The sequence below is a fragment of the Aspergillus sydowii genome (genome assembly GCF_001890705.1).
Source record: "Aspergillus sydowii CBS 593.65 unplaced genomic scaffold ASPSYscaffold_8, whole genome shotgun sequence".
In the NCBI taxonomy this organism is placed as follows: Eukaryota; Fungi; Ascomycota; class Eurotiomycetes; order Eurotiales; family Aspergillaceae; genus Aspergillus; species Aspergillus sydowii.
Genome location: NW_024467866.1, coordinates 25,939 through 46,460, shown reverse-complemented (window position 1 = coordinate 46,460; position 20,522 = coordinate 25,939). Strand labels below are relative to the sequence as shown.

At 50.9% G+C, this 20,522-nt stretch overlaps 8 protein-coding genes across 8 annotated transcripts; 5 read left to right on the top strand and 3 right to left on the bottom strand.

Moving 5' to 3' along the window:
* Positions 1-10: 10 nt before the first annotated feature.
* Positions 11-3,499, top strand: ASPSYDRAFT_155823 (uncharacterized protein; the record flags this gene model as incomplete). The annotated part of the gene is made up of 3 exons (XM_040842497.1): positions 11-177; positions 287-3,165; positions 3,231-3,499. 3 exons carry the CDS (start codon positions 11-13, stop codon positions 3,497-3,499), a joined length of 3,315 nt encoding a protein of 1,104 aa, XP_040700585.1.
* Positions 3,500-5,707: 2,208 nt separating this feature from the next.
* Positions 5,708-7,882, top strand: ASPSYDRAFT_91094 (F-box domain protein; the record flags this gene model as incomplete). Its single annotated transcript, XM_040852430.1, has 1 exon — positions 5,708-7,882. The coding sequence occupies one exon, from the start codon at positions 5,708-5,710 to the stop codon at positions 7,880-7,882; it is 2,175 nt and encodes a 724-aa protein (XP_040700584.1).
* Positions 7,883-8,542: 660 nt separating this feature from the next.
* On the bottom strand, positions 8,543-9,558 carry ASPSYDRAFT_59259 (Efg1 domain-containing protein; the record flags this gene model as incomplete). Its single annotated transcript, XM_040849670.1, has 2 exons — positions 8,543-9,156; positions 9,267-9,558. The coding sequence occupies 2 exons, from the start codon at positions 9,556-9,558 to the stop codon at positions 8,543-8,545; spliced, it is 906 nt and encodes a 301-aa protein (XP_040700583.1).
* Positions 9,559-9,769: 211 nt separating this feature from the next.
* ASPSYDRAFT_180808 (uncharacterized protein) lies at positions 9,770-13,185 on the top strand. Its single transcript, XM_040843499.1, has 4 exons — positions 9,770-10,624; positions 10,688-11,668; positions 11,713-11,805; positions 11,873-13,185. The coding sequence occupies exons 1-4, from the start codon at positions 10,066-10,068 to the stop codon at positions 13,147-13,149; spliced, it is 2,910 nt and encodes a 969-aa protein (XP_040700582.1). The 5' UTR covers positions 9,770-10,065; the 3' UTR covers positions 13,150-13,185.
* A 387-nt stretch (positions 13,186-13,572) lies between these two features.
* ASPSYDRAFT_155797 (tRNA 2'-phosphotransferase) lies at positions 13,573-14,651 on the top strand (the record flags this gene model as incomplete). The annotated part of the gene is made up of 2 exons (XM_040842495.1): positions 13,573-13,728; positions 13,815-14,651. The coding sequence occupies 2 exons, from the start codon at positions 13,573-13,575 to the stop codon at positions 14,649-14,651; spliced, it is 993 nt and encodes a 330-aa protein (XP_040700581.1).
* A 130-nt stretch (positions 14,652-14,781) lies between these two features.
* Positions 14,782-16,159, bottom strand: ASPSYDRAFT_1090951 (intradiol ring-cleavage dioxygenase). The gene is made up of 3 exons (XM_040839897.1): positions 15,676-16,159; positions 15,175-15,613; positions 14,782-15,112 (listed from the first exon to the last, which is right to left on the bottom strand). The coding sequence occupies exons 1-3, from the start codon at positions 15,921-15,923 to the stop codon at positions 14,912-14,914; spliced, it is 888 nt and encodes a 295-aa protein (XP_040700580.1). The 5' UTR covers positions 15,924-16,159; the 3' UTR covers positions 14,782-14,911.
* Positions 16,160-16,396: 237 nt separating this feature from the next.
* ASPSYDRAFT_155689 (alpha/beta fold hydrolase) lies at positions 16,397-18,428 on the bottom strand (the record flags this gene model as incomplete). The annotated part of the gene is made up of 3 exons (XM_040842483.1): positions 16,397-16,761; positions 16,808-17,268; positions 17,710-18,428. The coding sequence occupies 3 exons, from the start codon at positions 18,426-18,428 to the stop codon at positions 16,397-16,399; spliced, it is 1,545 nt and encodes a 514-aa protein (XP_040700579.1).
* A 418-nt stretch (positions 18,429-18,846) lies between these two features.
* On the top strand, positions 18,847-20,186 carry ASPSYDRAFT_59255 (putative translation factor pelota; the record flags this gene model as incomplete). Its single annotated transcript, XM_040849669.1, has 3 exons — positions 18,847-18,924; positions 18,983-19,474; positions 19,542-20,186. The coding sequence occupies 3 exons, from the start codon at positions 18,847-18,849 to the stop codon at positions 20,184-20,186; spliced, it is 1,215 nt and encodes a 404-aa protein (XP_040700578.1).
* Positions 20,187-20,522: the final 336 nt, after the last annotated feature.

Genomic DNA, 20,522 nt, shown 5'->3' with positions numbered 1-20,522 from the left:
ATTGGTGCTGATGATATCGTCAATCCCAGGCGAACCAAGTCCTTTATCGTCCCCATTGGGGCCCCTTTCAGAATCACCAGAAGATGATTCCTTTATGACAGATATCTCGGGAAACCAGGGTGATTCATCAAGATACCCGGTTGAAACCCCTACAAGTGGATTCGATTCCTTCCCAAGGTGGGTAAATCACCAACGGCAGCATCCCCTTGCGTTTGTCTGCAACATAAAGTACCGTTGTCTAAGAGGGCACTCAAAACTGAAAACAATTATTCTATACTCCCCCTAGGTCTCCACTTCTCGAACAGCATGAACATGGACTTGGACCATCCGGTTTAGATCGTATTCGCTCGCAGCCGCCCTCTCGGGTCTTTACACTCCCGAACATGTCTGCCTCTTCTATAGGCGCTCTTAGCCCTCGGACTCTCTCTCCTTCACCGCGCTCCCTTTCATCATCGAGAGCCAATTCCATGGCTGTTGCATCCAGTCAAGATGTTAATACTTTGGAAGACCTTCATCGGTTTCCATCAGAGTCGCTACATTCTTTCTCGTTCGCGCAACAATCCGAGGAGTTATTACACAACCGCCAGAATATATTGAAAAGGTCTATAGATTTTATGCGTGACCGCTTCAAATGGGGTTCCAGCAGCACTGCTGGCGCTCCTCAATCTCGTATGCGTGGAGATACGGACACGCAGGCCATGGTGGATATCTTATCCCAGTCCACCATTTCAGGGTCTTCCCTGGGGACCATGACCGGCCCTGCAGACGTGGGGAGCGACAATGTTTTTGAAAAGCAATTTATGGAGCACCAGCAGCCCTTGCCTGAAGCTAAGGAGGCTGCGCAGCCGCCAGCGCACTCACAATTAACCTCGAGTCAGCAGCTACCTCCCGAGAGGAAAGGGTTAAAGTTCGCTCCTTCATCCAGGCGCGTAAGCTTAAAACGTACATTCACGGACGTCAGTTCTTCTATTACACCTCAGCGACAACTGATAGACACTTTAGCACAACCATATACGGCCACAGACCCCTTTTCCCCGCTTAGCACCTCGACCATCGGATCTGTCTTTCCGACTCCTACCTTGCACACCCATAGCAGCAAATGGAACCCGATTTCGCAGGCCGTTTTTCGGACTGAATCCAAGGCACCCTGGACCATCCTAGCGGCAAACGACTTATCATGTCTCGTATTTGGTGTTACACAGGCAGAACTACGCAAGCTGAGTATTCTAGAGGTTGTACAAGAGGACAGACGGCATTGGCTCGAGTCCAAATTGCGGGACCCCATAACTGACGCTGCTGCGAAAGTTCGGCCGTCGCCAGATAAGTCCCGTATGAAGCCCGCTACTCAAAGGTCCATGGGAATGGGTAATGGTGTTACCGCACAGTTACTCAGTAAACCCCCTTCGCGAGCCCGGCCTTCACGGAGAGCTCAAACCGACGACGGCTACGGTTCAAGTGCTTACACTGCGAGACAACTCAACCACCCCGCCACTAAATCGCGCGGTGTTCTATTATGCGGTGATGTAGTTCCCATCCAGAAACGCAATGGCACAAAGGGTTCTGCGAGTATCTGGGTGATGGAAAAACGTGGCGGTCTAATATGGGTTCTAGAAGAAATCCAGGAAGACGTTGCCTATATTTCCTGTGACGAAACGTGGAATATTACAGCTACCCGTGGCGCAACCGACAAGGTTTGGGGTCATGGGGTGGTTGAGGCTGGTCAGCATCTCACAAAGCTCTTTCCTCACCTCCCCCCAAGTTGCCTCGAGGGGCCCGTTGGGAGGGGCCTCACCGAGGTTGCTGAGATCAAATACTTCGCCGCGGCTACTTCGGGGGCAATTTGCATACCTACTGCGGTTGCCAGAGATGGAGACTCGAACTCTCTTCGAATATCTAGCTTCCCACATGTTGCTGGTATCATGGTTCTGTCCTCCTCGAGCTTAAAAATCATTAGCTCGAACTCCGTCTTCTCATCTGTATTGTTTGGCTACGAACGCCCTGAGGGATTGGATATCACCGACCTCATACCAGGATTTGACGACTTTCTATACGTGATCTCCGACGAAGAAAATGTGCCTCTGGTAGATGGTGCCGTCATTCCGGAGCTCAGTTTCCGAAGGGCACGAACCTTGTCGATGCTGCGTGATGGAAAAGCGAATGTCGCATCGGTATTTCTAGAGCCTGCTGGTATCACTGCTAAGCACCGCGATGGATCCACTATTGCCGTGGATGTCCAGTTGCGAGTTGTAAAGAGCGGGTCGATATTTCCGAAGCAACGCGAGAATGAGACTGATGATGGCTGCGAAGACGCTGTCACAGTCACAGAACTTGTATATGCGTTATGGATCACCTATTCAAGAAACATTCACTCTCATGGCCCGGCAGCACGGGCATCGTCGCCGCAACACGAAGCACCTTCGCAAATGGAAAGTTCATCTGAGACTCCAACACCCAGGCCCACGCCAGCGATGACCACAGCTCCTCGGCTTACAGTCCCGGAGAGATCGAGAGCACCGACTTCAACTCTGAGCCAGCAACTCAGCCAAGCCGCATCTGAACCACTCACAGACAAGCCGGTCCAGCCAATACCGGAAGTGGCACCAGCTAACGCTAAGGAGAGCAAGCGTACGATCTCGGACTACGTGATCCTTGAGGAGATGGGCCAAGGGGCGTATGGTGAAGTCAAACTTGCCCGTCAGAAGAAGGACCCTGCAAAGAAAGTTGTGCTTAAATACGTGACGAAAAAGAGGATTCTCGTCGACACATGGACTCGTGATCGCCGTCTTGGTACGGTGCCATTAGAGATCCACGTTTTGGATTACTTGCGGAGAGACGGTTTGAAGCATCCGAACATTGTGGAGATGGAAGGTTTCTTCGAAGACGATGTCAACTATTATATTGAGATGTTACCGCACGGACTTCCCGGCATGGATCTCTTCGACTATATTGAATTGAAAACCAACATGGATGAGCAGGAATGTCGGAATATTTTCAAGCAAGTTGTCAGCGCGATCCACCACCTGCACACGAAAGCCTTGGTCGTCCACCGGGATATCAAGGATGAGAACGTCATCCTGGATGGGGAAGGTAAGATCAAGCTGATCGATTTCGGCAGCGCGGCCTATATAAAGAATGGCCCATTTGATGTCTTTGTTGGAACGATAGGTAAGATACACAGCACATTTGATACTTGCTCAAAGCTAAAAAAAAAAAAAAAAAACGTTCTACAGATTATGCGGCGCCCGAAGTTCTTCAGGGCAAGTCATACCGAGGCAAGGAACAAGATATTTGGGCTCTCGGTATCCTCTTATACACGATCGTGTACAAGGAGAACCCTTTTTACAACATCGACGAAATTCTGGACCATCCTCTTCGAGTCCCGTTTATACCGTTTTCGGAGGACTGCATCGACTTGATCAGGGGAATGCTTGATCGTGACGTAGACAATCGCTTAACAATAGGCGAAGTCATGGAGCATCCATGGATGGTCGACAGCTGAAACGCCCTGATGCCCGTGGGGTTTGTTTTGGGTAAGCCGACTGCATCAATAAGGGAATTTATATACCGGACATACATGACAAATTCGAGTCAACGATCATTCTTCTACACATCCGTACCACCTATTTTACGCATCACAACAACAAATATAAGAACAATGCCTTATGCATTTCATCAATGCATTACGACCAGAAACGACCCGACAAGAATATGGTTATCATGACGGATGTAAGACTACGGTGGCTTTTTCTTTTACAGCAAATTGGGGTCGAAAGCCTAGTACATTGCCGTCGTCTATCTTTCCCTTTTTTATTCTTCCTTTTCATTTTCCCCCTTTCAGTATCCGGTGAGGACAAAACAAAAAAGACTAGTATTGGTCGATATAGAGGGCAGGAGATAGCGTGATACCCCGTGATATAGCTCGAACAATTTTATTTGGTTACAGAGGCATGTGTATAAATTGGATTATTCTGTAATTAAGATCCCTCATTGCTCAGCTTGTGAGGACTGACTGAGCCCCGAGGCCAGTGAACCTTCGGGCGGATCCGTTGAACTAACCGGGATAATGGGTACACGTCTAGACCACACACTATCTTACTAGTAGTAGTTAGTGCTCTGGAGAGGGAGAGTCAAGGCACTGCGATAATCCCACCCAAAGTGCGGGGTGAAGCGGGGCATACAAAATGCCATAATGCCAGGTCCACAGACCACAAGCCTCCAAAGGCCGGGCAATTTAATTGTCTTTCTCTCATCCTTGAATCCACGTTTCTCTCTTGGATGGCAAAGAGGTCGGACCAACTCCGCTGTTTCTCCGTTGCCCCGTTGCGACATTTTTGAGGCCTGAACCCACCGGGCCTTCTCCAATCGCCGTTCGGGGCCTGGAGAGCCAAGTTCCCCCTTGATCTGACTCGTCAATATACCAAGACGTCTGCGCCGCTGCGGTGGCAAAGACTGAGGCGGCCCGGCGGACCATGGTCTGACCGTCTAACTGGTCCAGCAGCCCAGGAACGGAGGAAGAAGACGTTTTTCTAGGCGTGGGTGGATGCCTGGATGGGCGATACGTGGGCCATCACGTGATGCGCGGTTTCTGGGACTGTATTTTGGTTGTGCTTAGCGATGGTTAACGCGGCCACAGGGTTGAACAGAGAATCAAACACGCAGACGATGAATGCTCCTATTCTCGGGCCCGTCTACTCTGTGGTAGGTGGAAGATTTAAGCTCTATTCAGAGGAGGGAACGTAGTGAAGGCGAGTGGGGAGACTTGCTATCGATAACAAAGATAAGGTGTGGGGTGTCGACTGCCCCATTGTCCCAATTCCAATGCATCATTCATTCTGTCGGTGCAGCATTCCAATAATTCGCACGGATTATTGAACTCTGACAAAGGGGAGGCTCGCAACGAAGAGCCACCTCAGCCTGCACACCGGTTCTGGACCTTCGAATCTGAAATCCATTTTCGTTTTCCGCAGTCGTCTGACCGCGGACTGAGAGTCTTCGACAGGCGCTCCTCCTCCACTTCCCACTTCACAGTCCAACCAACCCACCTGCAGCTTGTTTCCCAACCGTCTTCTTTTCTTCTCCTTGCCGGCTGTTCTGTCTCTCGGTATCCCTTTGCGTCCTCTCGCGTCTCACTTTGTCTCCTGGGCTTCGCTTGCTGTTTCTCGAATACCGCCCATCTAGTTATTCAGCATCTTGGCTTGTTCTCCCCTCCGCATCTTGGTCGGATGTTACGCGGAACGAGTCCCATGGTACGATTGTGACAGCCTTTCGCCGAGCACTGAACACCACCTGCGCCAGACTGTCAACCGCCAACCGTTAATCGTCCCGTCGCTGTCGCTTGACGCCTTCTTCCGGGTGACCCCCGGCATCGCACACCTTCTTTTCTCCTTTCGTCATCTTTTATCTTTTCGCTCCTCTGCTCGTAACTCGTTTGTTCATTCTTCTATTTATCTTCTGTTGTCTGTGTTTGCAGCCGGAGTTGTTTGGCGCCTTATCTCCCGTTGATTTCGGACTTTTCGGACCTTGACCATGACCGCCTGAGACCTACGTCTTTGCGGGTTTCCGCGCTCGTCGCTGACTGCAATTTTTTCCTTTTTTTCTTGTCGAAAACTCTCTTGTCTGCACCTTGGTCTAGGCGCGATAATTCGATTATCCACCGGGGCTTTTCTTTCCCCGCGCTCTCCGAAAAGACAACTTCACCCTGCCAACAATGGCGACAGTAGATCCAGAGATCGTGCCATTCCCCGAGGCCCCAACCTCAGCGAGCCCTAGCTCGTCAGCCGACCAGATTCCACTCGATCGGCCTCGTAAGGTGAAAGGACGACACAAGTTACTGCAGAGTCTCCAACGAATTTCCTCGACTCCGTCATTAACCCGGCGCAACCGATCTCGATCTGCCTCCACCACTTATCATCGACCTGGTGCGTCTCTATCATGTGTTTCACTCTCACAGTCACCGTATGCCCCTTGTTCGAGTAATGGGAGCTCCTCGCAGCTGTATGGTGGGTTGAATGTTCGTCCTGCCACCCCAGCTGGCCCGGGGTCCTATGTCGCAGATGAGCATGAAGGGAATGCGCGGGTCCGTTTCGTCTCAGATGCGGCAAATGGTCCACTATCAAAGACGATTGCGCTACCCAATGAAGTGAGACCAGAATCGAAAGGATCACCACTCGCATCTGGTGTGTTCGAAAATGCCGCCGCTGTCGCGAAGCCGAAGACGTTCGATTTTTGGGGAAAGATGCCCATCGAGCTCGGCATGCTCATCTTTAGCTACCTCACCCCGAAAGAGATCATCAGATGCTCCGGAGTGTGCAAATGGTGGAACACAATGTGCTTTGACGGGCAGCTGTGGTCTACCGTCGACACTGCAGAGTACTACAAGCAAATTCCTCCTGATGCGCTCATGAAGCTACTGATTGCGGGTGGTCCATTTGTAAAGGACTTGAATCTCCGAGGATGTGTCCAGATATCAGACAAATTACAGACTGAAAGTGAGAGAATCACGGACTTATGTCGGAATGTGGTGAACTTTTCTCTCGAAGGAAGTCGCATAGATAAGACTGCGATCCATTGTTTTCTTCTCCGAAACCAGCGACTGCAGTACCTCAACGTGTCGGGGTTAGATAGTGTGACTAACACTGCGATGAAGATCATCGCAAAGTCATGCCATCAGCTTCGTACCTTGAATGTCTCTTGGTGTGCGAATGTGAACACCAGTGGTTTGAAAAAGGTTGTCAAAGCTTGCCCGATACTGACGGATCTTCTGGCCAGCGAAATCCATGGGTTTGATGACGAGGAACTTTCCCTGGAGTTGTTCAATCGAAATACCTTGGAACGCCTAGTTATCAGCCGGACAGATATCACAGACGAAACCCTAGGCATCCTCATGCATGGCGTCAACCCGGAGATTGACGTTTTAGAAGACCGAGCGATTGTCCCGCCCCGGAAACTCAAGTACCTAGATCTTCATCAATGCTCGAACCTGACTGATAGCGGAGTGAAAAGTCTCGCGCATAATGTTCCCTGTCTAATAGGGCTCAATATCTCAAGGTGCCCAGAATTGACCGACGATTCCATTATTCCCATCGTACAGACAGTGCCAAATCTCACCCACATTGAGCTTGAAGAACTGGAGAATCTCAGCAACACGACCCTTGTCGAGCTTGCGAATTCCCCGTGTGCTCCTTTCCTTGAACACTTGAACGTCAGTTACTGCGAATCTCTGAGCGACCCAGGAATGCTGCAGGTGATGAAGAACTGCTTATCCCTCCAATTCGTCGAGATGGACAATACCCGAATCTCAGACTTGACATTGCTAGAAGCCAGCTCGCGTGTCCGGAAGCGCGGATACGGTGAGAGCCTACCTCAGGTAGGCCTGCGCCTGGTTATCTTCGATTGTCCGAACGTGACCTGGGTCGGTGTACGACATATCTTATCGAGCAACGCCCACCTGCCGCGTCAACACAAAATACCCGAAGCCGTCTCCGTGGCCACCCAAGCCCTAAACAGATCGAGTGCAGCATCCGGATCATCATCGCCCATGATACCATCCTCAATCACACCCCCGCCGCCACCTACCATCTACCCAAACCACATCATCCAGCTTAAGTGCTTCTATCTCTGGCAGATGACCGTGGAGGAGCACACCAAGCGCGTCCTACGCGGTGACCTCGGGGCCGCCAACCGACTCGACAAGAAGTGGTTCGACTACATGGTCGCCAACGAAGAAGCGGGTATTGCTGGCGCGGGTGCAAGGAGGCGACGTCGTCGGGCAGCAGAAGCAGAACGCATATACAACGAAGATGACGAGTATGAACCGTATGGTTTTGGATCCATGCTTGGAAGAAGACGAGCGCGGAGTGGCGGAAGCTGTGCGGTCATGTAAACAAATTACATATACAGCGCACAAAACACGAAGGTAATGACCTTTCGTGGTCCGATTTACCTGGCCTATACGCGCACTCTACACTTCTTGCCATCCTGGCAAGATTCAGGGGCTATCTCACCGAATGCTGGTCATGCTGAGATCATTACTGTTGCTTAAACCAAACAATGGGTATGCTGGAAAGGAATGCCGACCTGTTCGCGGCAATTCGAATTCGATGGACTTTTCCACCCTTTGATATGACTGATATTATGATATGACTCGCCGTATCAGGTAACATACGACTCTATTTTTTATTTTTTTTATTTTATTTTATTTTATTTTTTTTTGGTTCTCTTTGCGTCATGTCTACCTTAGAAGGGGCTGGAGAAGTTGGAGTATTGATTTGGTCATGTTTCTGCGACCATTTTGTCAGTTTCAGCTTGGACTGGTCTGATATTTGGTCCTTATTTACTAGTCGGATTTGTATTTACTGCGCAACTAGCTATAGTAGACGAAGAATGTATTGCAACAGTATCTATTTGGGGTATCCGATAAAATATCAAGCTCCAAATGGCGCGTGTAATGCTGAAACATCGATAGGCAGAAAAGACTCCTGAGATGCGTAAGTGCATAGGCATAAACCGTGCACACGATGAATGTAGAATGGATAAGCCCAATCTACATCTCGAAGAAACCTCCATCACTCTCATCACCCTCATCAGCCGGTGTCGGGACACTGTGTTTCGTGCTTTTCCCTTTCCGGGGTTCAGCTCTGCTCGCCTTAACATCCGCCTTCTCCTTAGTACTAGACTTCTTCTCAGCAGCACCCTTCTTTGAGCGAGATTTAGAACTCTCCGCGCTCTCCTTCTTTCCAGATTCCTTTTCGCCATTCAACCCAAGCTGTCCCTCCCGAAGAAGATCGAGAGTCCCATCCTCCATACATTTCTCAACCTTCTGCCACATAGCCAACTTTTCTGCCGTGGCACTAGCGCTCAACCCATCTTCTCCCTGTCTCTCTTGTTCTTCTTCTTCTTCCATATCCTGGTCTCCGTCCTTATCTTGCCCATCCTCTTTCCCCTTCTTCTTCTTCTCCGCGTAAATCGAAATATACTTCTCCGTTAGCGGGTAGTAGATGGTGTAATTCAGGTTCACCCTAGCAACGCGCAGTCGCGCATCGAGTTTCACCAGCTTCTTTTTCCTCGTTTCCTCGTCGATACTCTCGTCTGTGGGTTTCGCTAGCTCATCGCGTTTCCGCGTAAGTTTGTTGACTTCCTTCGTGGCTGTTTTGCGGTCTGTTGTAAAAGAGAATTAGCATCACATAAGAAACAGTCAAGAAGGAAGGAAGGAAGGAAGGAAGGAAGGAAGGAAGGAAGAAACAAATAAAATTTGGGAAACGCCATACCCAAAAATCGAACAAAATGATACTTCTTAATCATCCTCGACCGCTCACGCCTTTTCTCCTCATCCGCTAATTCCTTCTCATAGCCGGATAGCGCACGCTCCTGGATGATGCGCTTATCGGCGGGGAGATCAGGTTTGGCGAGAAGGCGCTTGACGTCGCGTATGCGGCGTTTTAGGTCGTTAACGGAAGGGTATTGTTTTTCTTCACGCTCTTGGGATTGGGAGGACTTGGGTTTTGGCTTTGAGTAGGGTGTCTTGCGCTTGGTGTGTTTGGGGTCGAAGTCTTTGGGCATTTTGGCCGGTGGGGGTGTTCGTTATTGATAGCAGGTTTGGTATTGGCGCAAAATTGTTTAGTACCGTGTTTTGAAACCCCTTTAAATTGTATAGAAGAGCTTGCCTGACTGCATGAGAAAATAGTCTCGACAAAAAAGTGTGGAACATCGTCGGGCCGAGAGAGCGGAGCGGAGATTGGAATCAATGGGACTGGGTCGACGATCACTCGCCCGCTGTCACGTTCCGAGTCCAACGTTGTCTGAGCTTCATATATCTAATTGCACGTTCGAGTTCAACATATTGCTTGTCAGGCAGCTTGCTGTAAGCAGTGCACGACTGCACCACTCTACGTAGTGCTTCTGCCGCATCTTGCATAGATCGCAATTGCAACATGCGCGTCACTGCTTGATTCCGCGCCCAGAACCCGGGGAATACTAGCAACCCGAATGGGTCTGATACGGAATTCTTTGCCCAAGGCCCACCACTAGACGAGATTTAAGCTCGTTGGAAAGAAACGAAGAGCAAAAATGGACAAAGCCATCCGCTGGTCCCCATCCTCCACTAAAGCAGAGCAGCGCTTCCTGTCCGTCGACGTATCAGGGAAAGCATTTCGCTTGTGCAAAGTCACCTCCTTCGACAGGTCTAGCCAGACCCTAGACCATGAAGTCCTCTCAACACACTCCAAGGTCCCCGTCTTCCGGGCCTTTGACTGGTCGCCCGTCGACGAGTCCCTAGTCGCGGTAGGCCAGTCGTCTGGGGATGCAACGATCCTGCGCATGCGCGAGGGCGACGACTCGCAGGAGTCGTTCTCTTTTCCTGTGAGGCACCAGCGGTACTGCAATGCGATATCGTTTAGCACCCATGGCTTGCTAGCGGCGGGGCTGGATAGAGTCCGGAACGACTTCTGCTTGAATGTTTGGGATGTTAATCAAAGATTGACGACGAGGGCAGCGAAGGGGAATGTTGAGCCGTTGAGGAAGCTGGCGAGCTCGGAGCCCATCACCAGCGTGAAGTTCTTTAGGGACCAGCCCGATACACTGGTTACCGGGGTTAAGGGGCAGTTTGTGAGGATTTATGACCTGAGAGGTATGTTTCTTTTCTTGGAGACACCGTGTCATCGGTGCTAGCTTGGCTTGCTAACTAGTGTAGAGGGACCTGGGCTTCCGTCGCTGCAGTTTCCGACGAGATGTGTGCACAATCTTGCTATTGATTGGCTTGATGAGAACTATATTGCATCTGGGTTAACTTCTAATGATTCGACTATTTGTATTTGGGATCGGCGGGTTGGTGCCCGTCTTTCTGCCGCGGCAGCTCCTCATGAAAGCAGCCAGATGGAGCCAGCGCTTGAATTCAAGAACGTGACTGCGCCTAAGTCGGCGATCTGGAGTCTCCGGTTCTCCAGGACGAAGCGTGGCTGCTTAGGTGTGCTGTCGAGCAATGGCCATTTGAAAACATATAACATTGTCAAAGAATATGTGGCTGAGGAATATCGCTCTCCTATCGATCGAACGCTCGGGCAGAATTCTGTCAGCAATTATCCGGAGCAAATCTACACCAAGTCCGTTCGCGATGTATTTACTCCTTTTGATCATCCTTCACGTGGGTACGAAGAGTCCGAACGAGTGGTGTCGTTCGACTTCCTCAACATGAGCAGCTCCAATGAGTCGAGTGCTCTGACTCTGTCTGCGGATAACCAGATTAAGATTGTTACCGTCAAGCCTCCTCCGCCTCCAGTGCGGCTGTCTTCCCAAGGTACACTGGTATGCGGCGGCCCTGATGAGGACTGCAACTTCAAGTCTCTTCGGCCCGTCGGAACCGAGGGCTCCAGTATCGGGAAGGTGGCGAAAGAGATACGAGACGGTGCTTTGGAAAGACAAAATGAGCAGGATGCTTCAGGTCAAAGTCGTGCAATCCGAGATAACCCTGAACAACACCTTTCCAGCAGGGAGGAACGAGAGCGCATGTTATCGGTCGGGACTCTGGGTAGTCCTTTGACCGCAGAAGAAGCATTGACTCTCTTGACTGTGAACAGGCTACGGTGTAAAGAAGGATATCTTTTCAATGAAAGGCGGAATAAACAAATACTTGCCGATGACCCGTCACTGCAGGATTTCTGGGACTGGATCGAGCGTAAGTGCTTACAAACAAGATGAAGTCTTGTACTAATTATTTAGGGGCTCGTATTGATTCTTCGAATGACTCAATGGTGATGAACAACCTGGATTTAAATTATTTGGGTGTGTTTGATGCCTGGACAGGAGATTTAGGTAAGCTTCCGATCTTTAGAAGCACAGAGCAGGCCTTCAAGTGAGCACACTAACTTTTTATGTATAGGGCCCAGCTTCGAAGCACGGTTGCTAGGTTCAAGCTCCGCGCACTATCCAGATATCAACGATACCATCGTAGATTTAGTGCAGGAAAAACTTAGTCTGGCCCCTTTTGAAAGCATACAATCACGTTACTCAGAACAAAGACGCCTTGGGCTACGGATATGCGGTGCAGCTCAGTCACGTCGTGAACTCGAAGAGCTCGTCAAGACCTTGTCTGCTGAGAGTCAGCACACGAAGGCAGCCGCTCTAGCAGTCTTCAAAGACGAGCCTAAGTTAGCATATCTAGCCCTACGGAGCCACACGCCTACGCAAGCGCATAAGCTTCTTGCGATGGCAATTGCCGGCGCTGCGAAAGGCAAGGCAGACCCTGACTGGGAAGAGACCTGTGCGGAGATTGCCAGGGAACTTACTGACCCATATGCACGGGCAATCATTGCGTTCGTCAGCAAAGGTGACTGGCTCTCTGTTATCCACGAATCTACTCTTCCTCTGAAATACCGCGTCGAAGTCGCTTTGCGCTGGCTTCCGGACGACGACCTCACTACATACCTAACCGAAGCTACAAAGCGAGCTGTCCAACAAGGCAATATCGAGGGTATTGTCCTCACTGGGCTCGGTCACTCCGCGATGGATCTTTTCCAATCCTATATCAACAAATTCAACGATGTCCAAACCCCCGTGCTCGCAATGAGCCACACAGTGCCGCGGTTCGTCAACACGGCCGCGAACAAACACCGCTTCGAGACCTGGCGTGAAGCATACCGCTGGCAGATCAACTCGTGGAAACTACAAATCGAACGCGCACGGTTCGACGTTGGATCCCGCAAATTCGCGGCCACCTGGGATGGGCGCCGACTCATCGAACCCCCGCGCCAACAAGTCAGCTTAACATGCAACTACTGCACACGACCACTCACGCAGCACGATGCCTCCTCCCAACTACCCCCATCTGCTGGTGGGGAAGTCGTCCACCCCACCCCGGGAAACCCGCTAGGCACAGCCGCCATGTCCGGGACTATCTGCCCACGCTGCGGACGGCATATGCCTCGATGTGGCGTCTGCACGCTCTGGCTGGGATCCCCGGATCCAATGTCCAAGGCGTGTGTGGCGGCAGAGACAGGAACAGAACACGGCAAGCTTTCAGAAGGAGAGATAATGCGACGGTTTATTGTTTTCTGCATTAACTGTAACCACGGCTTCCATGCGCACCATGCGAGGGAATGGTTTGGGAGACATAAGGTCTGTCCTGTTGCGGAGTGTAGTTGTATTTGTGACCGATAATACCCATAGATTTGCATTAACATACTTGATTGATAGTATTTCATGAATTTCCTTTTCCTAGTAGCATAAGAAACATACTCGAAAGCTGTAAAGAGCGTCCGCTGAGGAGGAATGTGGATTATTGACGCTGATCGGACTCAAGATGGAGTCATGGAATTTTTGGCCGATGACTCTCAAGTCTGGTCTGACCAACTCTCACTCATACACACTCACCAAGCACTGACTCACCACAACTTCACACGCGATCCCTTTCAGTCCCCCCGTTGAGCTTCACAATCATTCAAAATTCCTTTCCTAATCAGACTCACCTATAAACCTCCTCCCCTCCCGGTGCGCCTGTCGCATCAGCTCCCTGTCCGACCCCGACAAATTCTCCGTCGACCCCCGCATAACCCCTCGAACCACTACCACATCCACAGCAGAATGCCTAGACCAAATCATCGGGGCGGAGGTCGCGAAAAAAAACCCGCAAGTCGTGAAGTCACAATCTCAAAAGCACTGAGTCTCCTCCTCCGGCATGCCGCAGAGCGTGAAGGGCTGAAGATCAACTCGGACGGCTATGCGAATGTCGCAGACGTGGTATGCCTCTCTTTCTTCCCAAGCTACCACATATCTGCAAATTGAATAATCAAGCTAATGGGTGGGATTTACGGGGAAAAAAACAGCTCGCATGGCAGAAACTCAAATCACAAAAGGCTACCTTCAGCGAAATCCTTAACGCCGTCGAAACATCAGATAAAAAGCGCTTCTCTCTATTTTACCTCCCCTCCGCTTCTTCCTCTACAGATGAACCTCCAACATCAAACCAAGTTTCTTCAACCGCAACAGAAGAAGCTGCGTCCGAATCCAATCAAAGCGAAACCGCAACCGCAACAGCTCTTGTGGCCTCAAAATCCGACCTAGATCCATCACATTACCTCATCCGTGCAACGCAAGGCCACAGCATCAAATCGGTCCAGGCCGAGTCCGGGCTCCTTGAGAAACTCACACTCGATGAGCCGGATAAATTACCCGAGACTGTTGTACATGGGACATTTCATTCGACATGGCCGCTAATTCTGGCCTCTGGCGGATTAAAGTGTATGGGGAGGAACCATGTACATTTTGCGACGGGCCCCACACTACCAGATGCGCTGGCTGATATCGCCAGCAGGGGCGAGGGAGGCGGGGCGGGCTCTGCTCCGGGTTCCAACAACCAAGTTATATCCGGAATGCGCAGGGATGCGCAGGTTTTGGTTTACCTTGATGTCCGGAAAGCACTGGCGGCCGGGTGTCCGTTCTGGAGGAGTGAGAACGGGGTTATTCTGTCCGAGGGAATGGAAGTGGATTCAAATTCGTCAGCCGGTAAAAATGATGAGAAGGTGATTCCGTTGGATCTCTTCAATGTTGTCATTGAGCGGAAGAAAGGGTTCGGGAAGATCTGGGAGGATGGGAAGGAAATTTATGCCCTACCGGAGCACTTGACGATGAAGGGGAATCCGAAGTTGCATGGGAGGAGATGAATGAGCAACTGGTCTGTTCAGCATAGCGAGCCCGCAAGGCAGCTTTAAAGATGTCCGCCCACGTTATCACGCTATCTTGTACTCGTTCAATATTGAACTAATTGACTACGTATGAGAACATCTGGCAGCATTAAAGGGTGGGTTAGTTAGGGTTACTAGGAAGACGACTTTAGTGATCACATCAACAGTGTATCAATTCCCAGGTATCACAAACGTAAGCTATATACAACGAAACAAACAAACCTTAACCTGCTAGGAAATCAAGCACCGTTAGTCTTTGACTCGTCCGCGACCAATCTCACATCGTAGTTCAGCTCAATTCCAGCTTGAGGGTCGCCCTTGCGCTCAACAAAATCTACGATTAGCGAGTCCTTCACCGCAAAGACTGAGTCGTTAGTCAGGTACGGATCCTTGCGGTCGAAGATCTGGGTTGTGAGCGGTCTGTAGCCATCGTATGTTGCCTGTGCCAGCATTAGCACCATGTCCGATCAAACAGCGAGTGGGGAAAGGAAAATAAACATACGATAATATGAATATGCGCCGGCCGGAACGGATGTCTATCCATGAGCTTCAACAATTTCCCCGCAGGTCCATCATCGGGAACAGGGTATGGCGTCGGCCGCAGACAGTAAAACGAGTAGAACCCATTCTCATCCGTCTTAAACTTCCCACGGAGATTAAACTCCTCCTGCTCGGGATCCTGCTGCTCATACAGCCCATTCGTGGAAGCCTGCCACACCTCAACCACCGCTCCAACAAGCGGCTTCTTCGTCTCAAAGTCCATAACCCGCCCGCTCATAAATGCAACCTCGCCCTTGCCGTCTTTCGGAGAGGTCTTGACGATGTTATCCCCGTTTGAGCGGAAAGGTGTGTCGGCGCGGAAGAAGGGGCCCAGGATTGCAGTTGCAGTGGGGGCATCGGCGGCTTCGTCGGCGAGCTTGAATGTGATTTCGTCGACGAGTCTATATTCCAGAATTAGCAATGGTCCGGGCCCCTTTGGTTCTGTTTTTGGGGAGGAACATACGACTCAAGTCCAATAACGTCGCAAACTAACTGCCCCTCATTACGCTTCGCATCACTCATCTGGCCCGCCCAATTCATGAGCTGCACACCAGCCATCCACTCGTCGATGGTGAGTTCGTTCTCGCGCGCAAAGTCATGTACATGTCGGATCAATGATGACATGAGCTGTCGGAACCGCGGGTTAACATTGTCGCCCATCGCGCTGACGACAGTGTCGGTGAAATTGGGGTCGAAGCGATGGGTGGCCATTTTGTTTACGTCCCTATCTAAATCTTAAAAGAAGGGTTTATGGTGTAGTATAGGAGGAAAATGAGGGGAAGAATGAGGAAGTCGACTGGGCGTTCCATGTGGAAGCGTCGGCGTGCTTTTTATACACGGAGCTTGGTCTTTGGTACGAACATCTGCCAATGAGAAAGAGTGGAATTCGAGACACACCCCAGACTTCACATTCTGGGAAGAGACCCCGCACTTGCTTGCGGTTCTTCAGTCGGAAGCCTGCTGATCGTATGACTGCAGGGCGAGGTTCTTGCTTCCGACATGGAGTGGCTGTTTCTTGATCGCGATCCGACGGTTCGGATGTCGGATAAGAGCACACTCGGCCAATCAGCGCCCGTCACGATCCGCCGCTCTCGAAGCTCGCATGATGGATAGCAATACGAAAGTGAAGTGCGTGCGAAGGTACGGAATCCCAGGCGGTAGAGAATTGATCCATTTGTTACTACTCAATAGCTCTGCCCAACAAACTCGGAAATCGCAATCCCAACCGAGTCGGGCGCCTCTATACAATGCCAGTGTCCAACCTCTTTCAACACCTCCATCCTCTTGTTCTTACTCGACAGATTGTCAAATATGTACTGACAACCTTCCATGCTAGCCGACTTGTCTTCCTCTCCCGCAATCAGTAAGAGTGGTACTTTTATCAATGAGTAATCGATAGTGGGCGCGTTGGCGATGGCCTGGCATAGCGCCGCATATCCCTTCGGGTTCTGTCCGAGGACGAGTTCTCGGATGAACGAACGAGCTAGATGGGACGCTGCGGACCCAGTAGCTTGGTATGGAATGCTGTTCGCCAGTGATTCCATGCCGCCTGTTGTTGTTAGCAGTAATCGCAGCTTACCTCCGAAAGATCTTACCTTGTGCCGCGGTTTCACTGCGTTTTGACATTACCGAATGCAGAGTCTCAGTTGGATGAGTCGGCCCAATTGCGACAATTCCCTTCACGCGGTCTGCATGCTCCGAACCTAAGAGGGTCACGACCAGTCCGCCCATAGAGTGGCCAACCACCACGGCCTGAGGAACGTTCAATGCATCGAGAACTCCAATCACATCTGCGGCGATGGATCCGATAGATACAGACTGATCTGTGTACGGAGAGCGGCCGGAACCGTAGGTGTCCGCAGTGATGCAACGATGCTTTGGAGTCAGGAATGGGAGGACCGGAAAGTAGTAATTCTGCGAGGAGCCTAAGCCGTGGATGAAAAAGAATGTGAGTCCGCCCGCAGGAGCTCCGTCAGGGTGGGAGTCTGCATAGTGCAGTTGGTGGTTGTTGACCGAAATGAATGGCATCTTGGGCGTTTTTGGTTCAGGCGAATGTCTGCCAGCTTGAAGATGTCAAAATGAGAGTTGCGGCCTTGCGGGGTGTTGGAGCCAAACAGTCGAGGCCGCTAAGATAAGATACCACCAAGTACCGACGTCATGCCCACCTCACCCACAGCTCTCATTCCGATCGCCAACCCATCGTAACATGGCGACTATTTCGGCAGCTTCAACGCAAGCCCATTAATTTCGCCTGCAGCCTCTTCACTCGTCGGATGATCGGGATAGCGATGTTACAATACATCACCGACAGTTCGCCGTCTATCCCGACGGGTCGCGGAGGTGTTCTCTATCCGAAGGCCACCCGCACTGCTCCGACGGATCGGAAAGCATGCATGGGCCTGTATATCTCCATCGGAGATACTATGTCTCTCTTGTTTTGGTGGGAATATATATATATATATATATATATATACCCGTCGTTCAAGTCGCGTCCAACTGAGCCAATTCTTGGTCAAAGCTGGTCCCGGGGTCAAATTCGGGTGCAAACTCCTCTAGGAGGATTGCAGTATCGTCTTGGAAGGAATCACTGCTCAAGACTGTTGCAACTGATACCGGTTCTTCTAAAGCAGCCCCGGACTCTTTAATAATGTCCTCATCGTAGAAGGCGGAGCACTCGGAGAATTCGTCATCATCCTTTCCTGTGTCCTTTGGGCCGCGCCCCTCAGTATTCGCGTTCGTAGATACCTCTGCCTCGCCAAGAGCAATGAACATACAGTTCAACTCCTCATCTTCTAAGCTCGAATTCTCATTTTCAAACTCAGTCACTACCTCCGTGTCACTGCCGCTACCATTACCACTACCGGTGTCGACCTGTCCTCCTTTGCTGTCCTGGCTCTCAGGCTGAACAGATGGCGTCTTCTTTATGAAATTGAAAAGCAGTGGTTGACTTGCAGGTACAGAAGGTGCATTGGGATCCGGGATACCAGAGCGGATTCGTTCGTCGCGAGCCTTTGCTTCCTTCTCCGCTTTCTTCTTCTTCTCCTGAATGCGCCGCTTCTCCTTGTCCCGGAGCTTCTGTGCTCGACGCTCTCGCTCCTGTTCGCGCTCAATCCGTGCGATCTGGGATGCAGTAAATTGGAACCGTTGGTTGCTGCGCTGATATCGACGGCGGACGGTGCGGGACTTCTCGAGAATCACCCGCGGTTGATCGGGCATTATTATGTTGAGAGGATAGCGGATTCTATGTCGGGGGAGATAAAGTGGAGGGTCGACATCGAGTAGGTAGGATATAAATCCTGGGAATATAAATAGGGCAGTGAAATGAGTGCAGTGAGGCCTGCCTTGCGGTTGCCTGGAAACATTTACTGCTGTGATACGCTGGAGGTAAATAAAAGCGCAACATGGCCTGACACGTGACTGTCTACTCCTGTGGATTAAGACCCACCCGTATCGATAAGCAATTTCAAGAACTAAGTCATTTTAGGAAATGTCCCGCACTTTTGTTGCCTGAGGCCTGCTATCGTCATCAGAATTATCGGAGTTGTGATTGAAGGCAACTCCCTTCCCCAGATTCAACAGCACTTGGTCAATTACTCATATACCTCACCCTGACCATATAACCGAAATAGCCACTATGCGCCTCGTCAAAAACAAAATTGAATATGGCGGCGCCGGCAGCGTCTCCCTCATCCCCGAAGAGCCCGAAGACATGGTATGTCACCCCGCCAGGACAGCCCCAGCAACCCCTCTCACCAGTGTGATACTACCAGTGGCACGCATACAACCTCATAGTCCCTGGTGATCTCCTGTATGCGACCGCCATCCGCCGCGTGACAACAACCGCCGCATCAACGGGTTCAACGAGTTCTTCCCGCGTTCGACTCACCCTCGAAATCAGAGTCAAAAACCTCGACTTTGACCCTCAAAACTCCCAACTTCACGTTAGCGGGCAGATTATGAATGAGACACCGCATACGAAGATTGGGCAGTATCATACTCTTGATCTAGAGCTCAATCGGCAGTTTACGCTAGAGAAGGGATCAGGACCGGATAATGAAGGGAGCGGGTGGGATAGTGTTGCCGTCGAGGCGTTGAAGGATGCAGTTGACGAGGGCGGGAATCGAAGAGCGGAGGCCATAGCTGTTGTTATGCAGGAGGGGATAGCACACATCTGCTTCATTGGGCAGTTCCGGACGGTACTGAAGCAGAAGATTGAGATGTCTGTTCCGAGGAAGAGGGCTGGCGGAAGTGATCATGACAAGGTACATTAATTCGTCGACCAAGAAACAAGCACATCTAAAGGCTTTCTTTGGTGCTAACTAGCAACAGACTATGACGAAATTCTACCAAACAACCCTCGACACTCTCCTCCGCCACATGGANTTCAACACTAGCTCAACGTCAATGACGGCTAACGACCCCGTCCGCCCTGTCCTCCTCGCCTCCCCCGGCTTCGTCGCCGCCGCGTTCCAAAAGCACATTCAATCTGTGGCAAACACAACAACGCCAGCGCTCAAGCGTCTCCTCCCATCTCTCGTCGTTGTCCACTCTGCCTCAGGCTACCTCCACTCCCTAACAGAAGTTCTCCAATCGCCTACAGTAAAAACACTCCTCAGCGACACCAAGCACGCGCGTGAAACGAAGCTAATGGATGACTTCAACGAGCAACTACGCAAGGAGACTAACAAGGCTACCTACGGGCCGCGGGAGGTCGAGCATGCTGTCGATCAGGGCGCTGTGGGCCGTGGCGGCGGGGTGCTCATCATCTCAAACAGACTATTCCGGTCCCAGGATGTGGCGGAGCGGAAGCGATGGGTTGCACTGGTAGATCGTGTACGAGATGTCGAAGGGGGTGATGTACGGGTCCTGAGTTCTGAGCATGAGAGTGGGAAGAGACTTGATGGGCTGGGGGGCATCGCGGCACTCTTAACGTTTCCTGTCAACGATGAGGATTTGCAGTCGGATAGCGAATGATAGATCAACATTATTTTATTTCATTATTCATGTTTCAATTGCTGCCTATTAGCAGAGCGATATCCATTCCGACTTTCCAAGTGCAGTCGATGTACGTTCAGTAACTAGAGATCTGACGACGTAAGCCCATTATTATGTTGAGAAGCGAAATACAAACCTTCAAAACCAATACAGAGTGCGAAGACAAGGATGTATTAAGTGATATCGAACATCCAACAAACAACTCAGGCATCATTACCCCCATGCGGCAGGATTCCGCCATCCAGTCAGGATCCCAGGACCAAAAATCAACCCGCTGTCCGCACCGTCATTGACTCGTTCGGAGAATCGCCGACT

Bases quoted from the DNA above. Each gene is read 5' to 3' on its own strand.
- ASPSYDRAFT_180808 (XM_040843499.1), top strand. From the start codon at position 10,066: ATGGACAAAGCCATCCGCTGGTCCCCATCCTCCACTAAAGCAGAGCAG. The intron at 11,669-11,712 runs GTAAGTGCTTAC...CTAATTATTTAG, and splicing joins TTTCTGGGACTGGATCGAGC to GGGCTCGTATTGATTCTTCG. The intron at 11,806-11,872 runs GTAAGCTTCCGA...TTTTATGTATAG, and splicing joins TGCCTGGACAGGAGATTTAG to GGCCCAGCTTCGAAGCACGG.
- ASPSYDRAFT_1090951 (XM_040839897.1), bottom strand. From the start codon at position 15,923: ATGGCCACCCATCGCTTCGACCCCAATTTCACCGACACTGTCGTCAGC. The intron at 15,614-15,675 runs GTATGTTCCTCC...TCTGGAATATAG, and splicing joins GACGTTATTGGACTTGAGTC to ACTCGTCGACGAAATCACAT. The intron at 15,113-15,174 runs GTATGTTTATTT...ATGCTGGCACAG, and splicing joins CGGCGCATATTCATATTATC to GCAACATACGATGGCTACAG.